This window comes from Harmonia axyridis, chromosome 2, assembly GCF_914767665.1.
Source record: "Harmonia axyridis chromosome 2, icHarAxyr1.1, whole genome shotgun sequence".
In the NCBI taxonomy this organism is placed as follows: domain Eukaryota; kingdom Metazoa; phylum Arthropoda; class Insecta; order Coleoptera; family Coccinellidae; genus Harmonia; species Harmonia axyridis.
The window spans coordinates 61,456,587-61,484,222 of NC_059502.1; the positions used below are offsets into that span (position 1 = coordinate 61,456,587).

General features: G+C 34.8%; 1 protein-coding gene across 6 annotated transcripts in view; it reads left to right on the forward strand.

The window, feature by feature from the left end:
* Positions 1–27,636, forward strand: part of LOC123673564 — a 378,426-nt gene that overhangs the window by 45,901 nt on the left and 304,889 nt on the right. Inside the window, exon 1 of one of the 6 annotated variants that reach the window (XM_045608140.1) lies at positions 26,256–26,585. The exons of 4 other annotated variants lie outside the window; for them this stretch is intronic. In XM_045608140.1, the coding sequence (XP_045464096.1) occupies positions 26,565–26,585 (21 nt within the window). In that variant the 5' untranslated portion in view covers positions 26,256–26,564. Of the gene's footprint in view, positions 1–26,255; positions 26,586–27,636 lie in introns of those variants that run through there. One more of the 6 variants, XM_045608139.1, reaches the window with a different exon arrangement.

Below are 27,636 nucleotides of genomic sequence, written 5' to 3' on the forward strand. Positions count from 1 at the left end.
TAACTTATTTTTTATGTTCTCTCGGGAAAGTTTTGAACGAAACAAAACACATTAAATGGAAGAAAAATTCAGGATTTCACCGAATCTTATGTGAAAGAAGATAAATAAACAATTTTCAAAATACTGGAATGCTGATAAGTGATTTAATACTTGGTATTTCCACCCCTTGCGTTAATTACACCTGGGCAACGACGGTTCATACTCAAAATGAGTGATCTTAAAATGTTCTGATCTAATCCTTCCTAGATTTCTCAGAATTGAATTCCTAAGTCATTAAGAGTAGCTGGATGATTTTCTGAACTTCTCAGCCTTCTATTGAGGTTGTCCCAAACCTGCTCAATCGGATTGAGATCTGGACTTTTTGCTGGCCATTCCATTCGAGAGACTTCAACCTCTTCAAGGTACTCCTGAACGATGCGCGCACGATGAGGTCTGGCATTTTCGTCAATAAAAATGAAATTTTCACCAATGTATGGGGCAAATGGCACTTCATAATCTTCATGAATGTTCCTTCTATACCTATCAGCATTTATTATTCCTGCTGGGAAAAAACATCTGTATTGAAGAAAAACGTTGAAAGTGGATAACATATGCATGCATAATTCTGATAAAAATATAATTATCATTGAGAACACCTTCAGTTGTAGAATAAATTTGAGATTTCCATAATGTGCGTTAATTTTTTTGCGCAGTCTATATAACACGATATATAACTTTCTTATCAAAGTATAAAAATCATCAAAAGTTTCAGTTTCATATGTCAACAAATCAACCTAGTGCTTACCTACAATAATCCGTAAATTCAGATAATTAAAATATTCGCATTGGGTCACATTTGACGAACAACATTTATCAATTTGAAAGTGTTGCAATGCTGAAAAAACCTCGGAAAAAACAATGGTGTTAAATCCGGAAACATTTGGTGGCTACCGAAATTAAGGTTTCATTGTTATTGTGTTGGATTCCCCTCAATAATATGTTTGATAGAGCACATATAAGGTCAAGGGTTTTACCATTTTCAAACTGATTGGATTTCTCTTCGTTGAGAAGACGATTTGAGGTTGGTAAAACTTAAAATTTTCAATTATATCCACTCAGTTCGTGAAATACAACTGATTTCATGGACATCTGGACCATGATTCATCAGACTGTATATTGATTAATCTTTCGAAATAACTGTCATCCTACAAGACTTGAATCACATCTATTGTTGCTCAAGATATCCGCTCTGTATGAATTGAACATCAATAGATGTATTATAATTGGGTAGGTATTACACTTTTAATGTTTCAAATGGTTTCTCTGAGACAATAAATCTTTGAAAACGTTGGGATGAAAATAAAATAGAATAAACATTTGCAAATTTCACAGAAATGTATTATTTGATTATCAGAAAAATAATTTTGAAAAATCTGAGACCAATTTTCTCAACGACAAAGAAATTTTTTGAAATGATTAGATTCCAGATTGAAATTGCTAAATGTAGTTCATTGAACGAAATTGTTATTAAGGTACTTTACTTTGCTTCTGTATGCGGTGCTTTTTAATAAAAATGACAATATTTTCATGGGAACAAGGGCGAAAAACTTGAATCTATTTCTTGAGCAGGCATCATATTATAAAATATTCATATATTTCATGGAAAAAACAGCAGAATTTGACGTGAGTGGTATGAAAACAAAGCGGAAATTAATTGAAGTATCAATTACAAGAACGTTCCACAGTCGACAGTTTTATCATAAACTTTTTCAAGAATGGGCAAACCAGTATTTCCAGCTAGACATCTTAACTGCTCACTGTACTAAAAATTTTTTTGTGTGTAAACATAGAAAGTCGCAATACATTTTGGCAATTGTATTGTTATATAGGCGTACAACTTTGCTTCCACCGTTTTTTTTTCCGAAATTCTAGGCTTTATTGTAAAAAACTGGTTATACCTTTATCATTCAAAGTATTGTCCATCGCTGGCCACTACTTTCTTCCATCTTTCGAGCAGCGTACGAATTCCGCGTTGAAAAAACTGGACATCTTTTCAAGCGATCCACGAATCGATCCAATTTTTTAACTCTTCATAAGACCGGAACAGCTGGTCAGCCAGGTCGTGTGCTATTGATCGAAAGAAGTGATGTCCAAGGGAGCAACGTTGCATGATTCGACAAGTACCCAGAGGCTATCTACGTGTAGTTACATTCCCAAAGCGATCTTGGGCATGAATGGTAGATCTTGGACGTCCACTTCTCGGTCTTTCTGTGATGTTTCCAGTACGGCTTTACCACTTCCCATTTCAACGTTTCCAAGTATGTCTTGACCACTTTCGCAACATGGGGTCGAGCATTGTCATGCTATAAAATCATTTTATCATATCTCTCGTTGTATTGCGGCCGTATGTCTTTCAATGCTCGGCCCAAACGCATTAATTGAGTTCGGTAACTATCGCCTGTGATTGTTTCAGTCGGTTTTAACTATTCATAATACACTACGCCAAGCTGGTCCCACCAAATACTGAGCATGACCTTGGAACCTGTGAATATTCGGTTTGGCCGTAGACGTGGAATCATCGACAGGATATCCCCTTGATTTTCTGGGCTTGGGATTGTCATAATGAGACCAGGCTCATCGATTTCACAGCATGATAATTCTCGACCCCATGTTGTGAAAGTGGTCAAGTTCTACCCCACCCGCCGTATTCTCCAGACGTTGCTCCCTCGGACTATCACTTGTTTCGATGAATAGCACACGGCCTGACTGACCAGCATTTCCGGTCTTATGAAAAAGTAAAAAATTGGATCGATTCGTGGATCGCTTCAAAAGATGACCAGGTTTTTCAACGCGGGAGGAATAAAGTCTGGAATTTCGGAAAAAAACGGCGGAAGCAAAGTTGATCGTCTATGTAGGGTAAATCAGGGAGAGATGACGCGGTGGGAGAGACGACTCAATTCGATAATTCGCGTTTTTGGTACACGCAGCGCCGGTTGACCAAGACAGGTGCATACAGACGGTTTACTCTTGCCGTTCGAAAAAAATCATGTTGAAAGTGAGATATACTTACAAGATTTGGTGATATATAGTTGGTAAGCATACCTAAAAAGATTGCAAGGTGTTTAGTTTGATTCACTATTAATTGGAAACACGCTAAAAGTGGACGTTCTGACGAATTTAGTTTGAAGATGGGTTTTTATAAAAGCTATATTCACTAAGCTCACTCTATCTTTCGAAATTTTTTTTTACATAAACAGGTGCGTCATCTATCCCATGGGTTTGGGATAGATGACGCATGATATTTCGGGACTGATGACGCATAATAGTTTTTTATTTTCAGACCCAAAATACCGACTTTTTACACTATTTTCAAAAAGAAATCCCACTTTGAGCATTCGAAAGGCCAAAGATGTATCCATGTACCGAGCTGAAGGTATGAACAAAGAAGGGCGCATAAATATTTTGAGCTTTTGTCTGCACAAAACTTGACTGATTGCAGAAAAAAAAAAGATTGAAGAGGGAAAAAGTAGGAAATCAAAAAAGAATAAAATCCCAGAAAAAAATAATTAGAAAAACATCACAGTAGAGATCAGAAAAAACATACCCAAGAAGTTTATGACAAACAACTTTGCTAGAATAAAACTTGTAAAACGACGTTTGGTAAGTTCTTCCTCTGAAGAAAATGGTGCGGTGGAAAACGATTCCATAGACGACGAAACTTATGACGAAAATGAATGCTTAGGTTGCTTGGAGCGCTACGAAAATACCAAATCTACAGTGGAATGGATTCTGTACGTAGAGTGACGCAGGTAGCTTTATGACACGTGCAAATCCTTTAAAAACTACTGTATGCCCTGTGGGAATAAAACAATTGCCAAAAAGTAAGCATGTTAGATTGCTCAGGGAAGCAATCTCTCCCAAACCCAATGCGTCGTCTGACCCATGGGATGCGGGAGAGATTGTCAAAATCAAAATTTTGTATTTTATTTTATTTTAGAAAAATGTTTGTTGTTTTTTCTCATGTTGATGTTATAATATAAAATATTAATAACCGAAGGATCATTTATGATTTCAGGACAACGATCAGTTCAAAACAGTAGATTTCCGGCGAATTTTACAAAAGGTCTCTCCCTGTTTTCATATACATATATTTCGACTAGTAGTAGTAGTAACCGTCCTTTATTGTTCATAAACAAACAAATGGTCATCGACCTAAGGTCCTTCAGCCAATATTTCGACTATATTATTACCTTGTTTCCTTCAATTTGTCAACTACCGTCTATCGAATTCTGTAAACGGAAATTCAATATTGAATGTTGTATCCACAACACGCGTGTCAGTTATTAAATGGGTTACTAACTTTTATGTATTGGTGCTTGTTTCTTAGTCACCTCAAGATTTACTTATTCAAGACTAAATTAGCCGTTTTCTACCATAATTATTACGGTCGTCGACTCCGAAACCGAAAATGGTAGCTCAGGCATGAAACATTCATGAAATAGGTAGTTGCTGTTCAATTAGCTAATGTTTTAATTTAATTATGAGGCACAATGAGTGACGTGGGGACCGCGAGAAAACAAGGAAAAAAGGCGAGGCCACTGTGTCTATGTTTATGTGTTCTCGGAATAAATGGCACCCACGTCCAGTGCGGTTCGTTTGATAGCCAAATTGAGGAGTGGTTTTTCACAGTGAGGGATCGATTACTCTGTCGCTTGATTTGAATAAGGGTATAAGGAACTTGTGGATGTTGAGAGGATAATCGACAGAAAATTGAACAAGTTTACGCTATCAACTCGAAGAAAACTTACGATCGGGGAAGAAATGAAATCCAAAACCGCTGTCAATTTCGCGAGACTCTTTAATATTTCTTTCAATGTAACGAATAGTTGAACTTATAACGAAATATTGATTTATCGGTGTTGATTTTGTCCCAAGACAATTGTATTTGTATTGACAATTTTAGCGAGCAAAGAATCTCTTAAGAAATCATCCGAATAAAGAATCCACTGCATGTTATAGATTTAGTAAATCTCAAATTTACATCACACATGGTGAAGGTAATTAAATAATTTTAATGTCAAAATTAACTACATATATAGACCTTAGAGCGAAAGTATGCGTTGCATTTTTTACGAAGAGAAATACGTACCAAACCAATTTGGAAATGTGCTAGTGCTACTATCTCCAGATTGAAAACTCAAAAAGTTTTTCCCAATATTCCATAAGGAAGTCATTGCTAAAAAATGAGGACAGCACTTATTTGAAGGCAGGAACTTATGAGCGCTCGTTCATTTATGCGCCATTTGTACCCTTGGAGGACACATAACTCTTACTTATGTGCAATTAGTTGCATTAATAAAAAAACGCTCAGATGTTTGAGACTTTTCTTCAATGCTTTCCTTATTTTTTTCGCAATTCTGATTGATTTTCTATTGTTCTTGAGGTTCTAATACGAAATATCACAGGGAGGTTGGAATTGTTATTATACAGGGTGTACACTTTTAAAGCGGCAGGAGGAGTTTTTATTGCAAAGAAAACATATTCGCATTAATAGTTTTTCATTCATAAAACGATTCGAAAGATACGACTTATTTCGCTCTCTTCAGAATATTTGTATTCACCACTTCACCATACTCGTCAGTAAAAATCTGCTCATATTGAGGCAAATTTAATGCACTTTCGGAATATATGATCAAATTCGATGAAGGGGCAGAAATGAATAAAATTTAATTGGTTAACTTGAGGTTAGGCCGTTTAAAAATTGTACACCCTGTATTAACTCATGATATTTCAATTCGATTAGATAAGTTTCCCTCTAAATATTTCATTTTCGATATACTTACCAACTTGAATTTTCTGATGACGCTATCCAAAATATATTGGACGAAGTGAAAAATGATTATTTAATAGATACGCGTAAAATCTCAACCCGATTAGATATACAGGATGTGCCACCACTGATGCGAAGCTCTATTACAGTTAGGACCCTCCAATTCATGAAAAATTGTAATACGTATCTCAAAACCGGTAAGTTTTAACAAACTTGGGTTCATTGATTCCATGCAATCTGAAAATTTAATAAAAAACAGGGTGTTCCATAAGAAAAACATGTGTTTTGGTATTTACATATTTTTGCTACACCCTGTGTACTTCAGAACAATTGAAGAGGGATTAGCACCATGTGGTTTCTCGCGTATCAGACAAATTTTTGTACCCAATCATTTCCTCTCTGGCGCTATGCGATGACCAAACTTTGTACATTCACTTCTTCTTCTTTCTCTGTTCGAAGAAAATAAGTTGATGGTAGATACGATTTTTACGAATTTTTAGTTTTGCCTCTTTCGTAATGATTTTTGATGAGTTGTTGTCACGAATGTTTTAAAAATATATCAGTGCTCTGTACAAAGTATATGTCATAAATTTTTTCACGAAAAACGAAAAGCTACTAAAATTATTTACTTTCTATCAAAATCATTTCTTCTTATATTATTATAATATATATTATAATATTCAGCTTCTTTTGGAGCTTATTTCGAAAGAAAAAACGAATTTTTTCACAAAAAAGGTAAATAAGAGTTGAAGGAGGGTTGGAGTGTATCACTCCTGAAGGTGACTCGAATTTTCAAAAAAAATGAAACTTCCTTATTGCAATTTGATGCTTCACGTTCATTTTCTAATTGTCTTCATCGTAGAACAAAGCGTGGATTACATATAGATATGGTGGCGAAAAAAGCCAAAATGAATTAGAGAGGCACGTAGCGGTGAAACGTGAAAACAACGGCGGTTTCTACAGAATACGACTTGCGCTTTCTATTTAGTTCCGACATTCATAGGTAGATGGCAATAGTAGGGCAATACTTGGAATCGCATTCAATCGTTCTATGTAACATGAAGCAATACTGTTATGGTTCTTCCTTTCAAGTATGGAACTCTTGTAAGATTTTCACTTCCTTTTCTCATAAAAAAATAATACCTATAGGCAAGTAGAGTTCATAAATATTCTTATGAAGTGCAACTTCTCTTTAATTTTTTGAAAATTCTATCGAATGAAACGAAAAAACCGCTCCATGGATTGAATTGAAATTCTCTGTGATTTTTGTCGGGATATTGAACTGTGAAAAGTACACTCAATATTGATGGTTTCATCGATATTTTCAATTCAGCGCTTTATTATCCAAAAGCCCTTTTTTTTATCAACTTTCAAATTGATGTAGAGAACGAAATAATTTTTTTCCGAAAATACCATAGCTACTTCTTGTAGAAAATTCATTCAAGATTTCAAAACATCTCCTAAACTATCTGTGCAATCATTGATTGGTGAAATATTGATGGTTAAAGACAAGAAGGTCCTTTCAATTCAAAGTTCGATATTTCAGCGAGAAGTGCGCGTATCGAAATTTCGAAAAAAGGCCATTGAAGCTAAATGAACAAGTTATCTCATCCATATAGTGGTTAAGTTGGAAAAAAAATTTCCAAGTCTGTAGGCCAAAAATAAAAACTGAAAAATTTTCGCAGCAATTTTAGATACTGTATTCTTTAGGATTGAGCGGTATAGTTGCTCGATAAATGTTTTCATCATGAGATCTTTAAACTATAAACTTCAAGCTTCAAAAAGTTTTCTTTTCAAATTGAGATACGACCATTGTTATCGAAAATACAGCTATTTGAAAAACGGCTAAAAATTTCGAATTTTGTTTTGATCCTTTAATTTATTCCACTAGTATATTATGAAAGTAAACATTATGCAGTAACCATGATCAAGCCAGAAATCTACAACTACGTTGTGAGATATTGGTTTGAAAGTTAATAGGATATTTTCTGAAAAAATTTGATCAGTATGAATTTGAACAGGTAGTTCATTATTACATGATTTCTTTCATAATACGATATTCTTATAAAATAAAGGAAATGATAGACGAAAATGAAAATTAGGAAAACACTCACGTCAAGTAAGGAATTAAGGAAATTTTGCGCGCTTGTCGGTCATACGCTTTTTGCGCCCTTGGGACCGCGGATTATTATATGTGGTCTCCATGGCTGTAATTGGCGTATGACTGCGACGAGCGCCGAAAAGCTCTTAGTTCAAGTCAATGTTTTCCAATTTTTCGTTCAATTATCCGAACTTCTATAATGTTACAATTAGAGCTTATGAATTATATCATACTAGGAAACACAAATTGACAGATTTCCATAATGATGGTTATAACGATGCATCTCACGCAACGGTAAACATCGAGTGAATTATTGACAGGTCAACAACCAATCTGACCCGTCAGAATCTCAAAATATTCACATTTGATATATACTGTTCCCGTGAGACATCACCATGCTGTCTGTGGGTGTTTTTTACAGTTCTTCAACGTTTCCGATAACATTCCGAATGTTGATATATCGACATTTGTTACCTATATAAGGATCGATTGCAGTGTTAATATTTGTTCTTTCTTTTTTAGGTTCACGTCGGTTCGGTGCATTTAATATTCTTATTATTATTACGGATTTTCACCTCGTTGATGACAGAGATCCGTTTGTGTCGTTTCGTAAAGAGATTTAACTCATTTTTTTTTGACGAAGGTGTTAATTTTCATGACAAAGAGATCTAGTTTTAAGTTTTCCAGTTTTGGAGCGAATTCCGAAACATATGTTATAATAGGTCATGAAAGCATTCCGACTAAGTTCAATTATGAGAAAAACCGAATTTTATTGAAATAATGGATACGTCCGAAGAAGAAACTATCAAAACTTTTGAAATTTTCACAGTCTACTTTCTAGGATGTTGACATTTCAAAATCTAATGAGCAAATTCGAGAAAAGGCCTGACTTGGAGTCGGGCACTTTAGGGCGCTCGTTATTTGTTCAACTAATGCATCCTTGAAGACCTCTTCTTCTATTTTCTGTTTGAATTTCATGGTTTTGGTGAAATTATGAATTCACATCTTTCAACATAAAATATGGAATCTTGCTCGGTTCCATTGTCATTGAATTCTGAATGAGCGATCAACATGAAATTTTTCATCTAACTAAGAAAGTGTCATTTCATATTTGCTCGCAAAATATCAACTTGATGGGAACTATTGATACGAGAATATCAGTATAATTATTTCGATATTGTTTTTTTTCTTGTAGTTCTCGTGACTCGATCAACATAAAATTCTGTAAAAGATTGAAATTATTATTATATATACAGGTTATTCACAAAGGCCGTTGATTAGAAAGACTCGAGATAAACACTCGAAATTTTATAGTTAAGCTTTGTTGGGAGGGATGAATTCTTTGAAGAGAAGTACAAATCCGTTCGACTTTTGGTTTCACCGTTAATGATACCACCATGTAACACCAAATTTTTTTTTTGTATAAGTCTCCAGTCACAAAGCGATGCAGACATCTCTTCTGCCTTTGCCTTGCTAACAGCTGTTCACAAGAAAACAAATGCCGTTCAACATCTCTCGGCTTCAACTTGTACGGCACCCAATTTACTTGTTTCTGAATCATTCCCATCACTTTCAGGTTTTTTCAAATGGCTTGTTTCTTCCAATGATCATGCCAATTCTTGTTTCGTTTGACACGAGTCTTGATCAAGTAATTCCTCCAATTCTGAATCTTAGCAAACCTTCTCTCTTTTACCGCCATTCTGGTCATCGACGTCAAAATCACCGTTCTTGAAGCGTTGAAACCACTCTCGGCATGTTCTTGCACTGATAGCTACATCACCATAGATATTTGAGAGCATTCGATGAGCCTCAGCCGCAGATTTCTTTATAGCAGAAAATTGAAACCTTCCGCAAATGACGAGAATTTGGCTCGAAAGCTGACATGTTTAATCGAGAATAACTCTATGATGCAGATAATCAAATCGATCAATATTTCGATGGCGTTATGTTTACCAATACCAGAGCTTATTGTATGACATCTGTGATCTTTTCATTTCGACTACCACTTGCCGCTACAGCCATCTATTGCAAAAAGGCGGAAGCAAAGCTGTACACCTAATATATCCACGGAACCCCTAACGGATTCAACCCATTAACGATATTAACCGTAGCAGTCTAGGCTTCTTCCGTTCGAGAGTTATCTTGTTTACATGGGGGTGGCTGAAATTCATCGCGATAAAATGTCATCTTAGTGGAATTTTCATATAATGCTCTGTTCGGAATTACGGAATATTCTTCTTGAATGTTTCCTGGTTCTAGTTAAACGATCGACTTTTTCCAACATTTGTGACCCTATATCGGCAATAACACGGCGAATGTTGTCTTCCAAATGGTCAAGGGTGTGTGGTTTATCCGCATAGACCAATGACTTTACATAGCCCCACTGAAAGTAGTCTAGCGGTGTTAAATCACAAGATCTTGAAGGCCAATTCACAGGTCTAAAACGTGAAATTAGGCGGTCACCAAACGTGTCTTTCAATAAATCGATTGTGGCACAGGCTTTGTGACATGTTGCGCCGTCTTGTTGGAACCACAGCTCCTGGACATTATGGTTGTTTAATTCAGGAATGAAAAAGTTAGTAATCACGGCTCTATACCGATCACCATTGACTGTAACGTTCTGGCCATCATCGTTTTTGAAGAAGTACGGACCAATGATTCCCCCAGCCCATAAATCACACCAAACAGTCAGTTTTTCAGGATGTAACGGTATTTCGACATACACTTGAGGATTAGCTTTATTCCAAATGCGGCAGTTTTGGTTGTTAACGTAGCCATTCAACCAGAAGTGCGCTTCATCGCTAAACAAAATATAATGGACGTAGTGCGCGATACGTATTCCGCACAGAACCATTATTTTGGAAATAAAATTGCACTATTTTCAAGCGTTGTTCAGGCGTGAGTCTATTCATGATAAATTGCCAAACCAAACTGAGAATAAATCTCTTGACAGCTGTTAAATCGGTCGCCTTCTTGAACAGTAATGCCAATTGAAGTTATATACCTCGAAAAAAAACACCCGTTACCTCTACACCTCGAGTTTGATTCACATATATTTTGATTTGAATGATGTCGGAGATAGACATCAACCTTCCCACAAACCCTCTGCGAAAAGTAGTAGTGACAAAAGCTTCATACTAATACGTTCTCATGAGATCGAGTCCTGGTTGGAGAAATAATTTTCATATTATCGTGGAAAATCTTTCTATTGGAATTAGTTATTGGATAAAAAAGGGGGTGGGGAGATGGTGGTGCAATGTTATTCTCCCAAATATTCGGTGAGAAATTGATGAGTATCTTAATAATTCAAGATAAATTGTAAGTTTTTACTTATTTTACTTCGGTTTTTCTTATTGACTATGTCTTCTACCCTCTAATATACATTGACTATCGCTTACCTCACATTTTTTTGCAGTGATGTGATCGCAGTATTGCAAAATGCAGTTTTCCATGTCGTTCATCAATTTCTCTACTAACCGATTAATTTTACCCAGCACAATACTTATTTACCCTCAATGGACTAGGAATGTCGTAATCGAAAAACAAGCAAATATGTATTTGTTTTCCTGAACTATATCGAGGGTTTTTTTCATTGTAATTAGATGGGACCGGATCACAAAGAATCTATTCCATTGGGACAATATCATCATAGATCATATTATTCAAGTTGAGAAATATTTGTCAATTCGGAATATCATTAATATTCCCATGAAACGCAGCCTATCTTCTTCAGAAAATCAGCGATCGAAATTTCGAAAGAAACCGTTCTATCATATTTCCAATGACAATTTTCCCATTGCAACAATTCCCTAGTCTTTCATAATCGGTACTTTTTTCATTCTTTCGTACCTCACGACAAGAGCTGCACTTCTCTCGATTTCTATTGGGTAATTAATCGAGTGCACAGTACAAAACGTTCATCAAAAATCTCCAGCGAACCATTACGAAATCACAGCTGCTATTAACCTACGTAAATAATTATGCCTACAAGAGTTGTCATAATTCATCTCAAGGTTTGTTGACTGACAATGCTCCAATAAGAATAATATGGAACAATTAGCAGGGGAAAAATCTACATAATGATCTAAATCGTATCAACGGTTGAAAGAGAGCCGACTGATGATGTAATTGTGCTTTCTGCTTCGTGTCAAAGGGTATATATTTATATATATACAAGAGGAGACTGAGGTGTGGTGAGCCGTACCGCTACACCCAAAGAACTCAACTTGTACCTTTACGGAAAATCAACGGAAAGACATTAATGGTTTGTTTTATGGTTACAAGAGTGATGTCTCTGTGAAATATGGGACGTTGGTACCTACACACAGGTCTGCCATTCGAAGAATTTGTCTGCCGTCTGCTGGTTCATGAATATAAAGTATTAACTTATGGAATATATTTGATTGATAAAACATTGACGTCGGTTTTGTGAATGACGTGACATATACTTCTTGGAGATTTTGATTGCAGGATCTTAATCTATCCTGTATCTTGTTGATGATTTTTCGCCTACTGATGTGGTAGACATCCTCCATCCAGAGTCGCGTTACAATCTACGACCTAGAAATCTCTGAAGATGCTTACCGCAGTAATGAGCGGAACGTAAAGGGTCACTGTCATGATTATAATACTAAATAGTAGGTATTTCTATGTCCGTATAGGACAACAGGAATCTTCCAGATATCCAGTTGAATTGGGGGTCCCGCAGGGTTCTGTTTTGGGACCTCTTTTATTCATTCTGTTCGTCAATGTTTTTCCTCTTTACGTCATAATGTTGGCCAATATCAAGATAGTTTTGTTTGCTGACGATACATCCTTTATAATTTCCGCATCAAATCTGACAGCCAGGTGTGAACTTTTGCTCAGATGTTTCACTGATTGGTGTTTTCGTAACTCAATAATTCTGAATGTCAATAAAACTGATCTTTCGTACTTTTAGTCGCGGGATAGGATCGCCAGTTAATCTTAGAGCTTCCGGCGGGTGAGTTGAAGTGTTCCGAATGTGTGAGGTTCCTTGAACTGCAGGTTGATGGTGTTCTGAGTTGGAGGTACCACGTTGACTCAGTATGTTCGAGATTGAGTAGTGCATTTTTCGCCATTAGACGTCTCAAGCAAGTCCTTTCGGAGAAATCTCTAACTTGCGTCTATAATTCTTTGGCCTACTCTCACCTGAGCTACAGTCATCGTGCATTCATCGCAAAAAAAAATCATGCGGCTCATTTTCAGCCTTTCACCAGTGGAGTCCTGTAGACCCTACATCATTTCGAACAGATTGTTAAGTTTTCCCTGCGTTTTCATATTAAATTGTTTATTGTATATCAAAAAGGAACTCGAGGTTGCTGAGAAAATGCTCTGATTACCATGTTCACGATACAAGACATAAAGATATTCTCAGTATTTCAAAACATAGAACAACCAAATTTCAGCACTCGCCAACGTACCTAGTATGGCATCAGATTGTTCAATCATCTTCCGGAGAGACTGAAAGTTTTGAAGTACAGAAAATTTAAGAATGACATTAAGGAATTGTTGTTAATGAATTGTTTTTATAGTGTCAGCAAATACTTGGATTACTCTTTTGTTTGAGGAATTCGAATCTTTTGTCAATCAAATTTTCGGTTTCAGTTACTAATTTGTTTCTTTTTTTCGTATTATTATTATTGTATGCATATTTTTTTTGTCGTTTTCAAACAGTGTATTGTGTCCTAAGGAAATTAATAAATTTTATTATTATTATCTCGATAGTGCTATCGTGATATTAACTTACGCAAAAGTATCACCATATATACTCCTTGATCGTTACCTACTATCGTGAGAGTGCTGTCGGGTTATCAAGATCATCGCTATGAATTGAGTTGATAGTTGTTATGAATTGAGAGATTATTAGTAGTAAGTTAAATTCGAATATTTGTACCTATTTATCAGCCACCCCTTTAAGGGGCTATATAGGATGAATCAACAAATTTGCATTTCGGGGTTTGAGACAATGATTTTTCTCTATAAAATATTTTCAGATCTTTACGACTTCCAGTTATACCGGAAATAGACTACTACTTCATTATTTCAAATGGCACACCAATATATTATTGCATCATTAGACAACTTTTCTAACGAAAATTTTAGCAATATGCCATATCTTGGGTGAAAACTCAACGATTCATGAGTTAATGAGATTCTTATGAAAAGAATGGTGACGACGAGGACTAACTTTTTTCAATATTTCTGCAGAAAAAGGTTTTTCGAAAAAACCTTTCGTTTTCGATTGTGCAAATACTTAGTATGATAAGACTGTTTGCGGTTTGGACCAAAAATTTACTGGGTGTTTATCAGCAGATCATTACTTGAACAACTCAAATTCATAAAAACTTAAGAATTCAAAATTAAAACCTATATTTTTCATTATTTTAGTCGATTCTACGTATAAAAAGAGAGGAGGGTACTCAAGCAAACCCTAAAATGAATATTTACTTCAAAAGTTATCAAGGAACAACTATAAATGAGGACAAACCGCAATTCCTAACTGGGTGGAGTAGTCTGCGGAAAACGTAGAAAGAAACTGAAATTCGGAAATTTGGATAACTAAATTTGACAATTCCTGAATTGTAATCAATTTTTCCTAATTGAAAACTTTAATGGTTTATGGATTTCTCAAAAATCCCAACGAATAATTAATCACAATGTCGAATTTAGTTATTCAAACATAGAATTTTCGTTTCTTTCTGTGTATTCCGGAAGTAACAGACTACTCCACACAGTTAGAATTGTTGTTTTTCCTCATTAAATATCTTCCTTGATAACTTTTGAAGTAACCATTTTAGGTAAAGGGTTTTCGTGAGCAACCCTCCTCTTTTTGAACGTAGAATTGACTGAAAAAATAGAATATAGATATAGGTTCTAATTTGAAATCTAGAGTTTTTGATTTTGAATTTGAGTTATCTAAGTTCATCACCTGATGAACACTATAAAAATTTTTGGTCCAAACAGTGAACAGCTTTATAATACTATGTATTAGCCGAATCGAAAACGATAAATGTTTCATCGAAAAAAATTTTTCCTGCAGAATTATTCCAAAAGATGTTAGTCCTTATCGCCACAATTTTTTTTATAAGAATCCTATTAACTCATGAGTTTTTACCCATGGTATGACATATTGCTGAAATTGTCATCAAATCAGCTATCTGATGAAGCAATAATATATTGGATGTGACATTTGAAATAAGAAAGTATTAGTCAGATTCCGGTAGAACCGGTAGTTGTAGAAGTCTGAAAATATTTAAGGGGGAAACATTGCCTGAAACCCTAATATGAAAATTTTCAGTAGAAAATTATAATTAGTTTTCCATAAACGTCTAATAGGCCATCGCCGTGAATCACCCCGTATATGTAGTGTGTAATACGTTTTAATCTTTTCAACAATTCATCTCTCTTTAACGATGAGTAGAAGAAAAAAGAAAAAGGTTATTCTGGAGATTTCACCAACCAACAAACGATTTGCGAATCATCCATCAAATATTTTGCAGTTCTCATCAATAATTTAGGAACGTGCATTAAAGAATTGCAGAACGCGACGCGGCGCCTGTCGGCTCTAAATCATCCAGAATTTTGCTTGATAACGTTCCCCCCACAAAACATTAATTCTATTCGCATAGCAATTGATCAGAGATTGAGAGTGCTCCTCTCAAATCAATATACTTCCTCACTGGGGGAATTCTATAGAAATTTCCCCCATAACAGTGACCAGACAATACATCAAATTCCAAAGTTTAATTGATAGCTCTGGATCATGCCACTGGATCTAAATTGTACTATCATCTTCTTATCTCTCCGCCACAAACAACTCTGTAGAAAGAATTATAAATGTAATTCTCAATTACTTACTATATTATTATGATAATATTTTGATTGAAGTATTTAACAGCGATGGGAATCTTTAGGAACTATTTTATAATATCTGCTTTGAAGGGTTAGTTGAGGTTCTACCAATTTGAATTATTTCTTTCTCTTTTATGAAACCTATGAATTCATGATAATTGCTGATAGATTGAACACACTTTTGAAGTTTAGATAAAATTTTTCAATCCGAGGAAAAATGTTTTATTATTTCAAATAAATGAAATTTTCATGATGGGTTTGGCTCTCCTGCTCTTTTTTCTTCCGTTATTTGGGGTAGATGTGGATGTGTTGAATTCTTGGCATGTTCTTCCGAATTTTCACCATAAATCATAAATAAATCAAAGGTAATATCTTTCGAATAACGTCGCATGACGAGAAATGCTTTTTATAACGATATTAGGAATTCAAAAGAACTGGCCAAGATAAAGAGATACACTTCAAATTATAGTTAATAATCAATGTGTTGATTTTGTGTTCGAAAAGTAATACTTATGTTTTGGTATATTATTTCAAAATTGCTTGGTACTGACATTTTTATGGTTTTCATCCATAGAACACAAGTTTGATTATAACTACTTGATTAAAAACTAATTGCACTAAAAAACATATAATTGAACCAATGGATTCAATGGTTTCATTTTCATAATATATGCGCAAGTTCTTATTGACTCACCCTTTAAAATGCACCATTGTCGAGATACAGGGTGTTGAAATAGAAGAAAAAATCGATGGATTCTGAGATCCCCTCACTAGACAACCAATTTGTGAGACCCGATACTATTTTGTCTGTATCATGTCATCTCAAATTTAAATAAATGAAGAAGGTACTGACGCTTCAGTCTTCTGTTCTCTAAGGATATATTTGTCGATTGATTGAGTCAATGTTTTCCTTATTTCTTTTTATTCAATACTGGATTTCGTTGAGGCTGCGTGTGTTTGTAACGGGTGTTTTTTTTCGAGGTATATAACTTTAAGTTGGCATTACTGTTCAAGATGGCGACCGATTTAACAGCTATCAAGTGACTTATTCTCAGTTTAGTTTGGCAACGCTTGCAAATAGAGCAATTTCATTTCGAAAATAAGGGTTCTGTATCGCGCATTACGTCCATTTTATTTTGTTTAGCGGTGAAGCGCACTTCTGGTTGAATGGCTACGTCAACAAACAAAACTGCCGTATTTGGAGTGAAGCTAATCCTCAAGTGTATGTCTAAACTCCGTTACATCCAGAAAAACTGAATGTTTGGTGCGCTTTATGGGCTGGTGGCATCATTGGTCCGTACTTCTTCAAAAACTATGATGGCCAGAACGTAACAGTCAATGGTGATCGGTATAGAGCCATGATTACTAACTTTTTCATTTCTGAATTGAACAACTATGATGTCCAGGAGCTGTGGTTTCAACAAGACGGCGCAACATGTCACACAGCTCGTGCCACAATCGATTTATTGAAAGACACGTTTGGTGACCGCCTAATTTCACGTTTTGGACCTGTGAATTGGCCTCCAAGATCTTGTGATTTAACACCGCTAGACTACTTTATATACGGCCACAAATGTTGGAAAAATATTCGAAAATTGGACTTGCAGATTGGACTACATCCGAGCCAGACGTGGCGGTCATATGCCAGAAATCATATTCAAAATGTAATGTAATGCCACAAGATTATCTTTCGGATAAATAAAATTCATGTCAATCGAATAATCCATCGTTGTTTTATTGCAATTTAAAGTTCTATAGCTCTAAAAAAACACCCTTTATATCTTAAAGCATAGAGACGCTCGTTCAAATATGAAATTCTTATGAGTGAAAAGTGTCATAGAAAAAGCTCCCTTCCTATTCAAAAATTTTACGATCTCAGAGTCGGTAAAATTTATTCTTTCATAAAAAAATGATGCCTCTTCATTCCTACAGATCTAACACGCCTTTTCGCCCAACGAACTCCTTCAAACACTACCCCAAATACCGTATTAAATTCCTAAATGCACCCCAACATGCACATTTCGGCCGGATGATGAACAGCCCCCTATTACCCGACCGGATTCCCGGAATACGGCAATGTCGGCCGGGGTAACCCCCAAAATAACGGGAAAACAACCCCCATTCACGGCCACCCCGTCACGAGGTGACCGCGCGCGCGCAGTCCATTCATAATTTTCAGACAATCTGGAGGTTTCCAGATAGCGCAACCCCACATTCGAAGGGTGGTTTTTCCGCGATCCGGAGAAAGGTGGTTTTTTGTTCGTGGAAATTACGTAGAGTGTGGTTAGAACCTGCCCCATTGTTTAGGTCGTGATTCGGTGACCTGATTCCGGTTGCACGGGGTGAGATCGTGACGGTTAGGTGGGCGTGTTGTTCGGTTCGAAAATGTTGTGACAGATGATGAACATGTGCGCGTTGATGTTGTTGCATTTGCTCGTTTAAATTTGGTTTTTTTATTGTAAGGAATTCCTGTCGATGATTCGAAGCGTATCAGATTGAATAGTTCACGTTTGGAATAAAAAAAAATCAACTTTTCATAATTTTCTTTTGATATTGTAGAATAAATGAAAAATTCTTCTTCCTAGAAGCCAATTGTTTCGAAATTTGATTGTCATTGGTACTGAACCTATTCACTTGGAAATGTGATGGATCCATTTGGATACTAAAAATAAATGTTCAAACAAGTTTTCGTCTGATTATCTACGTGACTTCTTTTTATATGGGAAAGTGGCCACTTGTCAAATTGGTTGAATTTTTGATATGTTATTGTCCAAGTCATTCCAAACAAAAAGTTCCATAGATAAAAGTTTTTCTATAGTTTAGGTTAGATGCTAGAATCCTCTGAAAAACTCTCATTTATTCTCCATTGTTAAACAATACAAAACGTTATCCAGGATAATCATCATTATTCTGAGTAATCAAGATGTAAACAGTCATTAATATGAGATACTATTAAATACATTGTTCTTTGGTGTTGTTACATTTGGTCAATTATACAGTGTGTAATAGCTAATTACAATTTTTTAATTTCAATTATTCAAAAATAGTTACAAATCGCTTTAGCGATCTACAATCAAAAGATGTTCATGAATCCTATTCTACACCTTATTCTAAATCAAATTCGAAAAAATAGACCTTTGAAAAGAAGCGATAGTTATATTCGAAATGTTCAGTACTGAAATAGTAATTTACGTAACAAGTCCGGAAAATAGGGTTTTTTTGGACGAATAGACAAAGAAGAATAGAATAGAAGAATAGAAAGTCCAAAAAAAACATTTTCGGGCGTGTTGCGTACAATATTTTTTCCGCAACCGTGTAGAATAACAGATCAATGAGACGACATATTTCTTTCATATAAATTTTAATTCTTATTTCAAAAAACATGCAAATTGTTGACAATTAATTTCATATGAACTGTCAGCCGTTTTCTCGGCTGCTACGGTAATGATCAACTGCATTTATTGAAGATATACCTACCAAGATTTTCATATTCACAATGACACAAATGACGTGATTCTTTTCCGGTCTAGTCCGGGAAGTACGTACTTTCCGGACTAGGCCGGGAAATGCTACTTTCTCAGAGAAAAAGCGTCCGGGAAGTGAGCACTTCCCGGACGGTTGCCGAAAAAATATGTTTCAGCCATCATAATTTCAAGGCTTGAGAAAGGATGAGAAATATTAGAAATTTGTTTATAAAACGTCCTTGAAGAGATTTTTTTTCGTCTATTATTGTAACATCAGGGATTTTCACGGTAGGAAACTGCAAATGGATGGATTTTTTAGTACGGAATAATTCGAATATAACTTTCACTTTCTTTCGAAAGGAAAGTGTAGAATGTGATTCAAAAAAATTTTTGCAATGTAGATCGCTAAGGCAATTTGTAACCATTTTCGAATAATTGAACTTAAAAAATTGTAACTAGCTGGGACACAATGTATAATTTACAAAATATACCAAAGAACAATGCTTAAGTATATCCTATTTATGAGGGTTTAGATATTGTTTATTCAGAATAGTGAAAAACAATAGAAAACAAATGAGAGTTTTCAGGGGCCTCTACCGTCAAATTCAGGCTAAAGAAAAACTTTTGCCTATTGAACTTTTCATTTGGAATGACTTGGACCATAACATATTAAAAATTCAGCCAATTTGCGATATCCTTTCTATTCTAAATATTTCTATTATAATTGTGGAAAAAATAATGTTCACTTCTATTGTTGATTGTTCTTGATGAAGAAAAGCACTGTATTCAATATTCCTCATCCACAGTTTTTTTTCATCGAGAATTGTGAGAGTTTGATATTCAAAACAAATTCCTAATTGTACTTTGAAAATCAAGAAATATCACTTTGAAGCATTTCGATGAAAAACTATCAAGGTATAGCTAAGTGTATATAAAACATGTTCAATTTTGAGTAACTATACATTTCGAGGATACATTTTGGAAAATTATATTTGGAAGATGTGTACCTATCTAGTACCTATATTTGATGAATTATTTCAAATTCAGCTCAGAGAGTTCCAAATTGTAATATTACGCATTTGCTATCGAAAAAAAAATTAACTGATTATCTCCGCCTTTAGTCTATCAGCGTAGGAGAAAATATTCTTCTCGAAGTCTGCCTTCTCACTTCCCTCTAAGGAGAATCTTTACCTTATTCCGGAAATTTGAAACCTCAGAAGCTCAGCCGTGGTCGGTCCTCGTCAACCTGCCGGTCCTCGGCGTCCTTTTGGTCCTGATCCTCGCGATTCATCTGTTCTTTGATCCTGTACATCATCATCTAAGAATTTTCTCACCATCCTTTTCATATCTGTTCCTTGATATTTTTGGGTATAATTCTAGTTGTTGAGATGATAATTAGAATAGTTCTTGTTGAAAGGTAACTATTCTTGAATTTTTTTTCAATGCATATGGTTTTTTTTTATTCGGTAATGTCACGGAGAAAAGTATTACTGGTTTCTGATTTTTATCAACCAATAATAATATATCTGGTCTGTTCTGAGAACAGACCATACGATTCGAATACAGTTTGAAACGTTCGTTCTCCAGAATGGGTTTTTATGGCACTTTTTCAGATTGTATTACCCCTAATGTAGTTGCCAATTCTCAGTGGAGTATCTTCCGTACGTTATCTTCATATAAATTTCCTGCAAGCAATTGACATCCACCCGTGGTATATTGGACTTTTTGTTTGTTGGACACCCGTAACGCCATCGATCGTCATTTATACTCGGGTATTTTATGATATGTTTGCAATATTTTCTCGTTGAGATCACTTGATCTTGGATGGATAGGTGCAACCCTTCCGTTTCTGGATACATTCCACCTGATGTGAGTCTCAATGTTGACAATGATCCTCGTTCAACTCGTTGAAATGTCTTCTAGGTAGGGACTTCTTCCCCCATCTTTGCAGTTTTTTTTTAATTGTCTGGAGGTTTTTCAATATATACTTTTTATGCAGTTGTAAAGGTGTTGATTTGTCTGTTTCACACAGTGTTTGATAGACTTCTGAAGTACTTGCTTGGTTTCTTAAATATGTTTTTGGACTTTCTATATGCCCACGTTTCATGATGTTCAGCAGACGCCTATCAGATATACCATCAATAGCCTATTTTGAACCGATACCTATATTCTGGAACTGATGAACACATATCTCTATTCTGTTACTATTCGATTGTCAAGATGTAAAAGTACTCTAGGTACTTAGGTCTATTTGACCTATAGTTTCATTTGATTCTAACATACAACTTTAGCTTCAGGATTAGTTTTTAACTTGCAATAAAGAGGTAATAAAATCTGTTTAGTTCATCAGCCAATTGATGTACCTACTGAAATTATTCAAAAGATATATTCTCAAAAATACTTTGAAGAAATTTTGCGAAAATAGTGAGGAACGATATCTTCTTTCATCTTTCCTGGAGATTCGGTGGAAAATAACAAACAAATAAAGTTCCTCATCATCTGAAATTACCCTGCCGATGTCAACTGAATATTTCAATCATCACATGGCAATCTCATGGAAAGAAGACATAATAGAACAAAATTCCCAGTAGATTGAATAACACATTGGATTCTTGTGACCTACTTCTGGAACTCCCTTTCAATTTCTGAACGAGTTAGAAAAAAGGAACGCTTGATTGAGTGCGATTGTCACCAGGTCACATGTATATTTGTGTCGGAGGAGGTCGATGTTGTTCACTTATTTGGGTTACCAGTAGGTCACTGTAATTGAATATCGACCGACCTAGCTCTAGCTTCTTGGGTCTAATTATTCTGTTGAATCAATATGGTTGCCATGAAATCGTGGAAGTATACGAGAATTTCGTATGAGAACTCTTCAATTATTATCGTTCGTAGTCGAACTGTTGTGTGCTTCTCTCACTATATTTTCCTCGTAAATTTTCACTCACTTCTGATACCTAGCATAGTTCAGGTTATTTGACCATCATCTTTCAATGGCAAAAATTGTTGGAAATTAATGTTGAAAGGAGGTCTCCTTCCCTTCCTAGAACCTCATTAAAAAAATGTATATGTAGCTCGTTTTTGTAAATGAAATTCTATGGTTTTACCAAACAATATTGGACCGGTTATCTTTAGTTATTGTGATTACATTTTATATGTTTCTGGTGATGCATTCTGCAAAATCTACCTGCAAAATTTCAGTCCGATTGTATCTATCAGCATGGAACTATTTCTTCTTTCTGTTTGAATATTCTATGGTTCTGATTAAGGGTGTACACTATCTTTCCTACTAGGTTCTTCAGTGTACAGGGTGGGCAAATTTCGATGTTTTAGCACTACAACTTTTGAACCAGAGGAGATAGACAAAATCTGATACCCACTTCTCGATCTCTTTTTCTGAGAAACTAAAAAGAATAGTTTTCGTTTTTGGCCACCTTCTTTTGTTTTCGAGTTATAAGCGAAAATTGGAAAAATGGCGAAATCGAAAAACATTTATATCTCCGCTAATACTGATGATAGAGCTCTGAAATTAAAACATTATACAGGCACTTTTTTACGTAGAATCCAGTGGCGTGCTCGTATTTTCAAAAGGGTTTTTAATTACAAAGCTATGACCCAAAGTTATGTTTTTTTAAATGGGAACACTAGATTTTTGTGCCATTTTCTGAAAGCTCAATTTTTCCTGATTTCAAAAATATATAACATCATATGATTCGGATCAATATAAATAATAGAAAATGGCCAAAAACCTCTTTTCACCTAAGAGTCTCTATATTTCTATGGTTTCAACTGTTGATGAACACAGAAAAATTGAGCTTTCTATAACAAGAGCAGTGTCCTTCTGTCAAACTGATTATTTCTATGCTTTTCATTTATTTCTACAAAAATCGAATCTAGATATGTTTTATAAATTTTTTATCTAAAAATTGATTTGGAAATAACGGAGAAACCACAAGATCGAATTTTTCAATCGAAAGAGTTGTATTGAGATGCATGTATCAGGAGATTATTTACATAGGTCTCCAGAATCAATACGCACAAGTACCAATCCATTTTAAACAGCATATGAAACAATGCATATCTGATTGAACTCAACATTTTAATTACGAAGGGACAAACAAGAAATAATATTTAACCTAATAATGACAACAATTGCACAACGCACAGTCGACACCTCTTCTCGATATTTCAATAGATGAATATTTGAAACTGTGTTCAAGCTACCTAGGAAAGTTCGTTTATCTTTTCGAAACTATTTGTATAAAATAAATATATAGATTCGAATTTTGTAGAAATAAGTGAAAAGCATAGAAATGATCAGATTGACGGAAGAACACTGCTCTTGTTATAGGAAGGCTCATCAACAGTTGAAACCATAGAAATATTGAGACTCTTAAGTAAAAAAAGGTTTTTGACCATTTCCTGTTATTTATTTTGATACGAATCATATGATGTTATATATTTTTGAAATCAGGAAAAATTGAGCTTTCAGAAAATGGCACAAAAATCTAGTGTTCCCATTTAAAAAAACATAACTTTGGGTCATAGCTTCGTAATTAAAAACCCTTTTGAAAATACGAGCACGCCACTGGATTCTACGTAAAAAAGTGCCTGTATAATGTTTTAATTTCAGAGCTCTATCATCAGTATTAGCGGAGATATAAATGTTTTTCGATATCGTCATTTTTCCAATTTTCGCTTATAACTCGAAAACAAAAGAAGGTGGCTAAACATGAATACTACCCTTGTTAGTTTCTCAAAAAAAGAGATCGAGAAGTGGGTATCAGATTTTGTCTATCTCCTCTGGTTCAAAAGTTGTAGTGCTAAAACATCGAAATTTGCCCACCCTGTACATTCATTTTGATTCAGTGCGAAAATGGCTTGATCGATTCTTTCAATTTTTGGGAGAAATATTCATAGGAAAGTTAAGAAAAATCTCACTGATTTATTTTCATGAAAAAATTGAATTTAATCGTTTCTCAATTATTTCAATGATGAATTTCCAAATTTTCGGAATATTCATATTCTGATGAAAAATTACATGAAATCTGATGATAGTTGTTCAAAAACAGATTTATACGTTCTCCTGTATTTCAATTTGAAAATTCAAATTATCGATAAATGGAAATATAACCAAATAAAAAAGCGATAAATGTCAATTGGCTCAAGGTGGAGTTTCAGAAAAACTAATAATTGAGATCGATTGAAAAATCTTCCAATTTTCAAAGTAATGTAAAACGAAAACTAGACATTTTTCTGTCGAAAAAATTAGAATCGATCAAGCGATTTTCGCACACAATAAAAATGAATCTGCACTGAATAATCCAGTGAGATAGGTATACGATAAGCTTTTGAGCGATCTTAATGAAATTTGGCATCACGCTAGAAATTGTTTTTTTATGCACATGAAAAATTTCTTCTTGGCCAGATTTCTTGTTGAAGATAGGTTTTATGTTTCGACATTTTACCCAAATTTACAATGAGTTGGCCATGCGATCAGAACGAAATTTCTTATTAGCACGCAAAATCTCCTTAGGATTCGATGTCACGGAAATATTAGTAATATCTTTTCGGTATATCTTGTGATGTCAAAAAAATGAATTCCTATACTGAGCTTGACAATATCAAGTTTCTCCTACACTCAAAATTTCAATTCGGAAATTTTGCACAAATCTGAAAATTCCTATTCAACATACACTCAGTGGCAAAGAAACTCAGCCACCTAAAGTTTTGCTAAAGTTCGTTGACCAAATTTCGTAATTTTTTTTTCAATTTGAATTGTTTCTACGCCAAATTGAAGATGAATTTTTTGGAATCAAAACAAAGTTCAGAAAAGTTCTCCAAAAGCTTATGTAGAAAGCTTATTTGTACCTACAGGGTGAAAACACCATGTATTTGTAGCCTAATTTCTTAACACCCTGTGGAAGAGTCCGGGAAATTTGTAGAGTTTACCTTCAGTTTTTTTTTGAAAAGACCATCCTTTTCGCCTTCTTTCAGTTTTTATTTCACCTAGATATCTTGATTTATTTTGAAGATACACCTATTCAAATGAAAGCCTGGAATTATTTTAGGGAAATATTATTATTGGTAATATTTCAATATTCAACGAAAATTTTGAACAAAAACATAACATATTCAGATTGCAATACAAAACGCAGCTCGTCAAGTGTTTCGAGTAATACGACGACTAATGTTTTTTTGAATTTTATACCAGAGGTGTTCAATCGGATTCAGATCCGGGCTTCATGCAGGCCATTCTAATCGTTGGATATCAACCTCATCCAAATATTGGTTAACAATATTTGCTACATGCGGTCTTGCATTCTCGTGCATCAAAATTAAGTCATCTCCAACAAATGGAGTATTGGGAACTACAGCTGCCTGATGAACCTCTTGTATGTAACGTTGAGCATTTAGAGCTCTGTTTTCAATAAAATAATAATGATAAAAGAATGGTCCTGTATTGCCTGAAAGGTCCCATAGGGTGGTCTACAAATACATGGTTCTTTTTTACTTCGCATAAGTGAGCTATCAACATTTTTGGAAAAATTTTCTGTAGTTCATTTTCAAATCAAACAATTTATCTTCCATGTGACGTAGAAACAATTGACATCGATGAAAAATTCCGGAAATTCTTGGACAACGAATTTCAGCAAAATTTCAAGAGGCCGAGTTTTTGCCGGTGAGTCTATGAAGTTAATCTCATCTCGACCGAATCTATATTGCAGAATTTTGTTCATATTCAAAATTTCTTATTTCTAGAATCAGTTTGCAAAATAAACGGAACTGAATTTGATCACAAATTCATCAGCGAGTCGAACAGATGAGAGATCACTTCCGATTAAAACTTCCGATAATAAAAACATTGAGACGAAATGAGATGGGCCCGATCAAGCAGAACAAGCTATGAAATTCAAATTATATTAAAACTCTTTATTTGTGAGAAACGTTAGTTATAACATTTATAAATAATTCCAAAACTTCAAATAACTTATTCTCTCCAGCTACAGCCCCAGAAAGAGATACGACAATCTGAAACACTAGCGGAAAATCTAATCATTTCTGCCTGTCGAATGTTATAACCTAGAAAATACAGGTACACGAATTGTCACTAAATAATAAATTTTTCCAATATAAATAAATTGGTGAAGTGAACGGAATTCTCCATACGTGCGGGATTTAATGTGCATGATCTAATAAGGCAATAAAAGACATAAGGAAACCATTCGGCGAAACTTTATTCCAGTGTGACCAACCTAAAATATTATGACGGAACTTCTTGTGCTGCCATATCGACGGTTCCAAGCGTAGCCCCGTTATGATGAAAAGGATTGCAAAGGTAATTGTGGTTTCTATTAAAAAAAAATCGAAAAAGTTTGATGTAGGAAGTTGGCATGATTTGTTTGAGTATCTGCGCATGTGATTGTGATTTGGCTGTAATGCATTTCAGGAAGTAGAGGATATTTTTTGTTTGTAAAATGTTGGAGATAGTCGTTTGTTATGAAACGGCATATATGATATAAAAAGTGTGTATATCGTTGATTGTTTTGCTTCAGTAACCACCTATTAATTACAAATTGAGCCATTTAATGATGAAATAATTTGGGCGAGGAAATAGCAAACCAGTCCATAAATTCCAAAACCTTATTCATTAGTCCATATACACTTTGAAATTCACAATATTTCATTTTTTCTTTAAAAAGTTACGTACATTAAAATAAGTACAAGAAATTAGACCCCAGTGTTCGCTCATTGGAACTGCTGAATGTTTTCTTATCGTTGAGTGTGTAAAACTGCTGTCTATGGTAATGTGGAATTTGTGTCAGCTGTCAACTTCATCCAAAAGATATTTTTATCTCCTTCCAAAATTTATTCAACTCCTAAAATTGCGTTCAAGAAATTAACTATCAATTGGTTTGGTGTAATCAAACCATGTATAATAAATAAATAATAAATTTTTTGCATTTCATACAGCAATTCTTGTTACTTTGACTTCAGATGTAACGTTACCAACCAAAAACAAAATATGTCCCTGTGATCCTAGTCACAAAAAATTGTGTAGAAACCTCACCAGCATCATTTCAAAGCCTGTTACTGAAATCTGACGTCAGAAGCTCTTGAACTCTCGTTTCTTCATGCGTATGTTGCACCCTTGAAGACCACATAATTGTATATATGTATATGTGGTCTCCAAGGACTCGAGTGCTGAGGATAGATTCAGAATATATTATTAATCAGTTTTCGAAATACCTGTTGACTAAAAACTACATCCTCAGATCGAGAAACAACTTTAGAAAAACTTGCAGAAATATTAGAAGACTACGCTTTCAATATGAAGAAGAAAAACGTAGAAGATGATGAAAAATCCAGTGTGAAATCTTTATGGAACA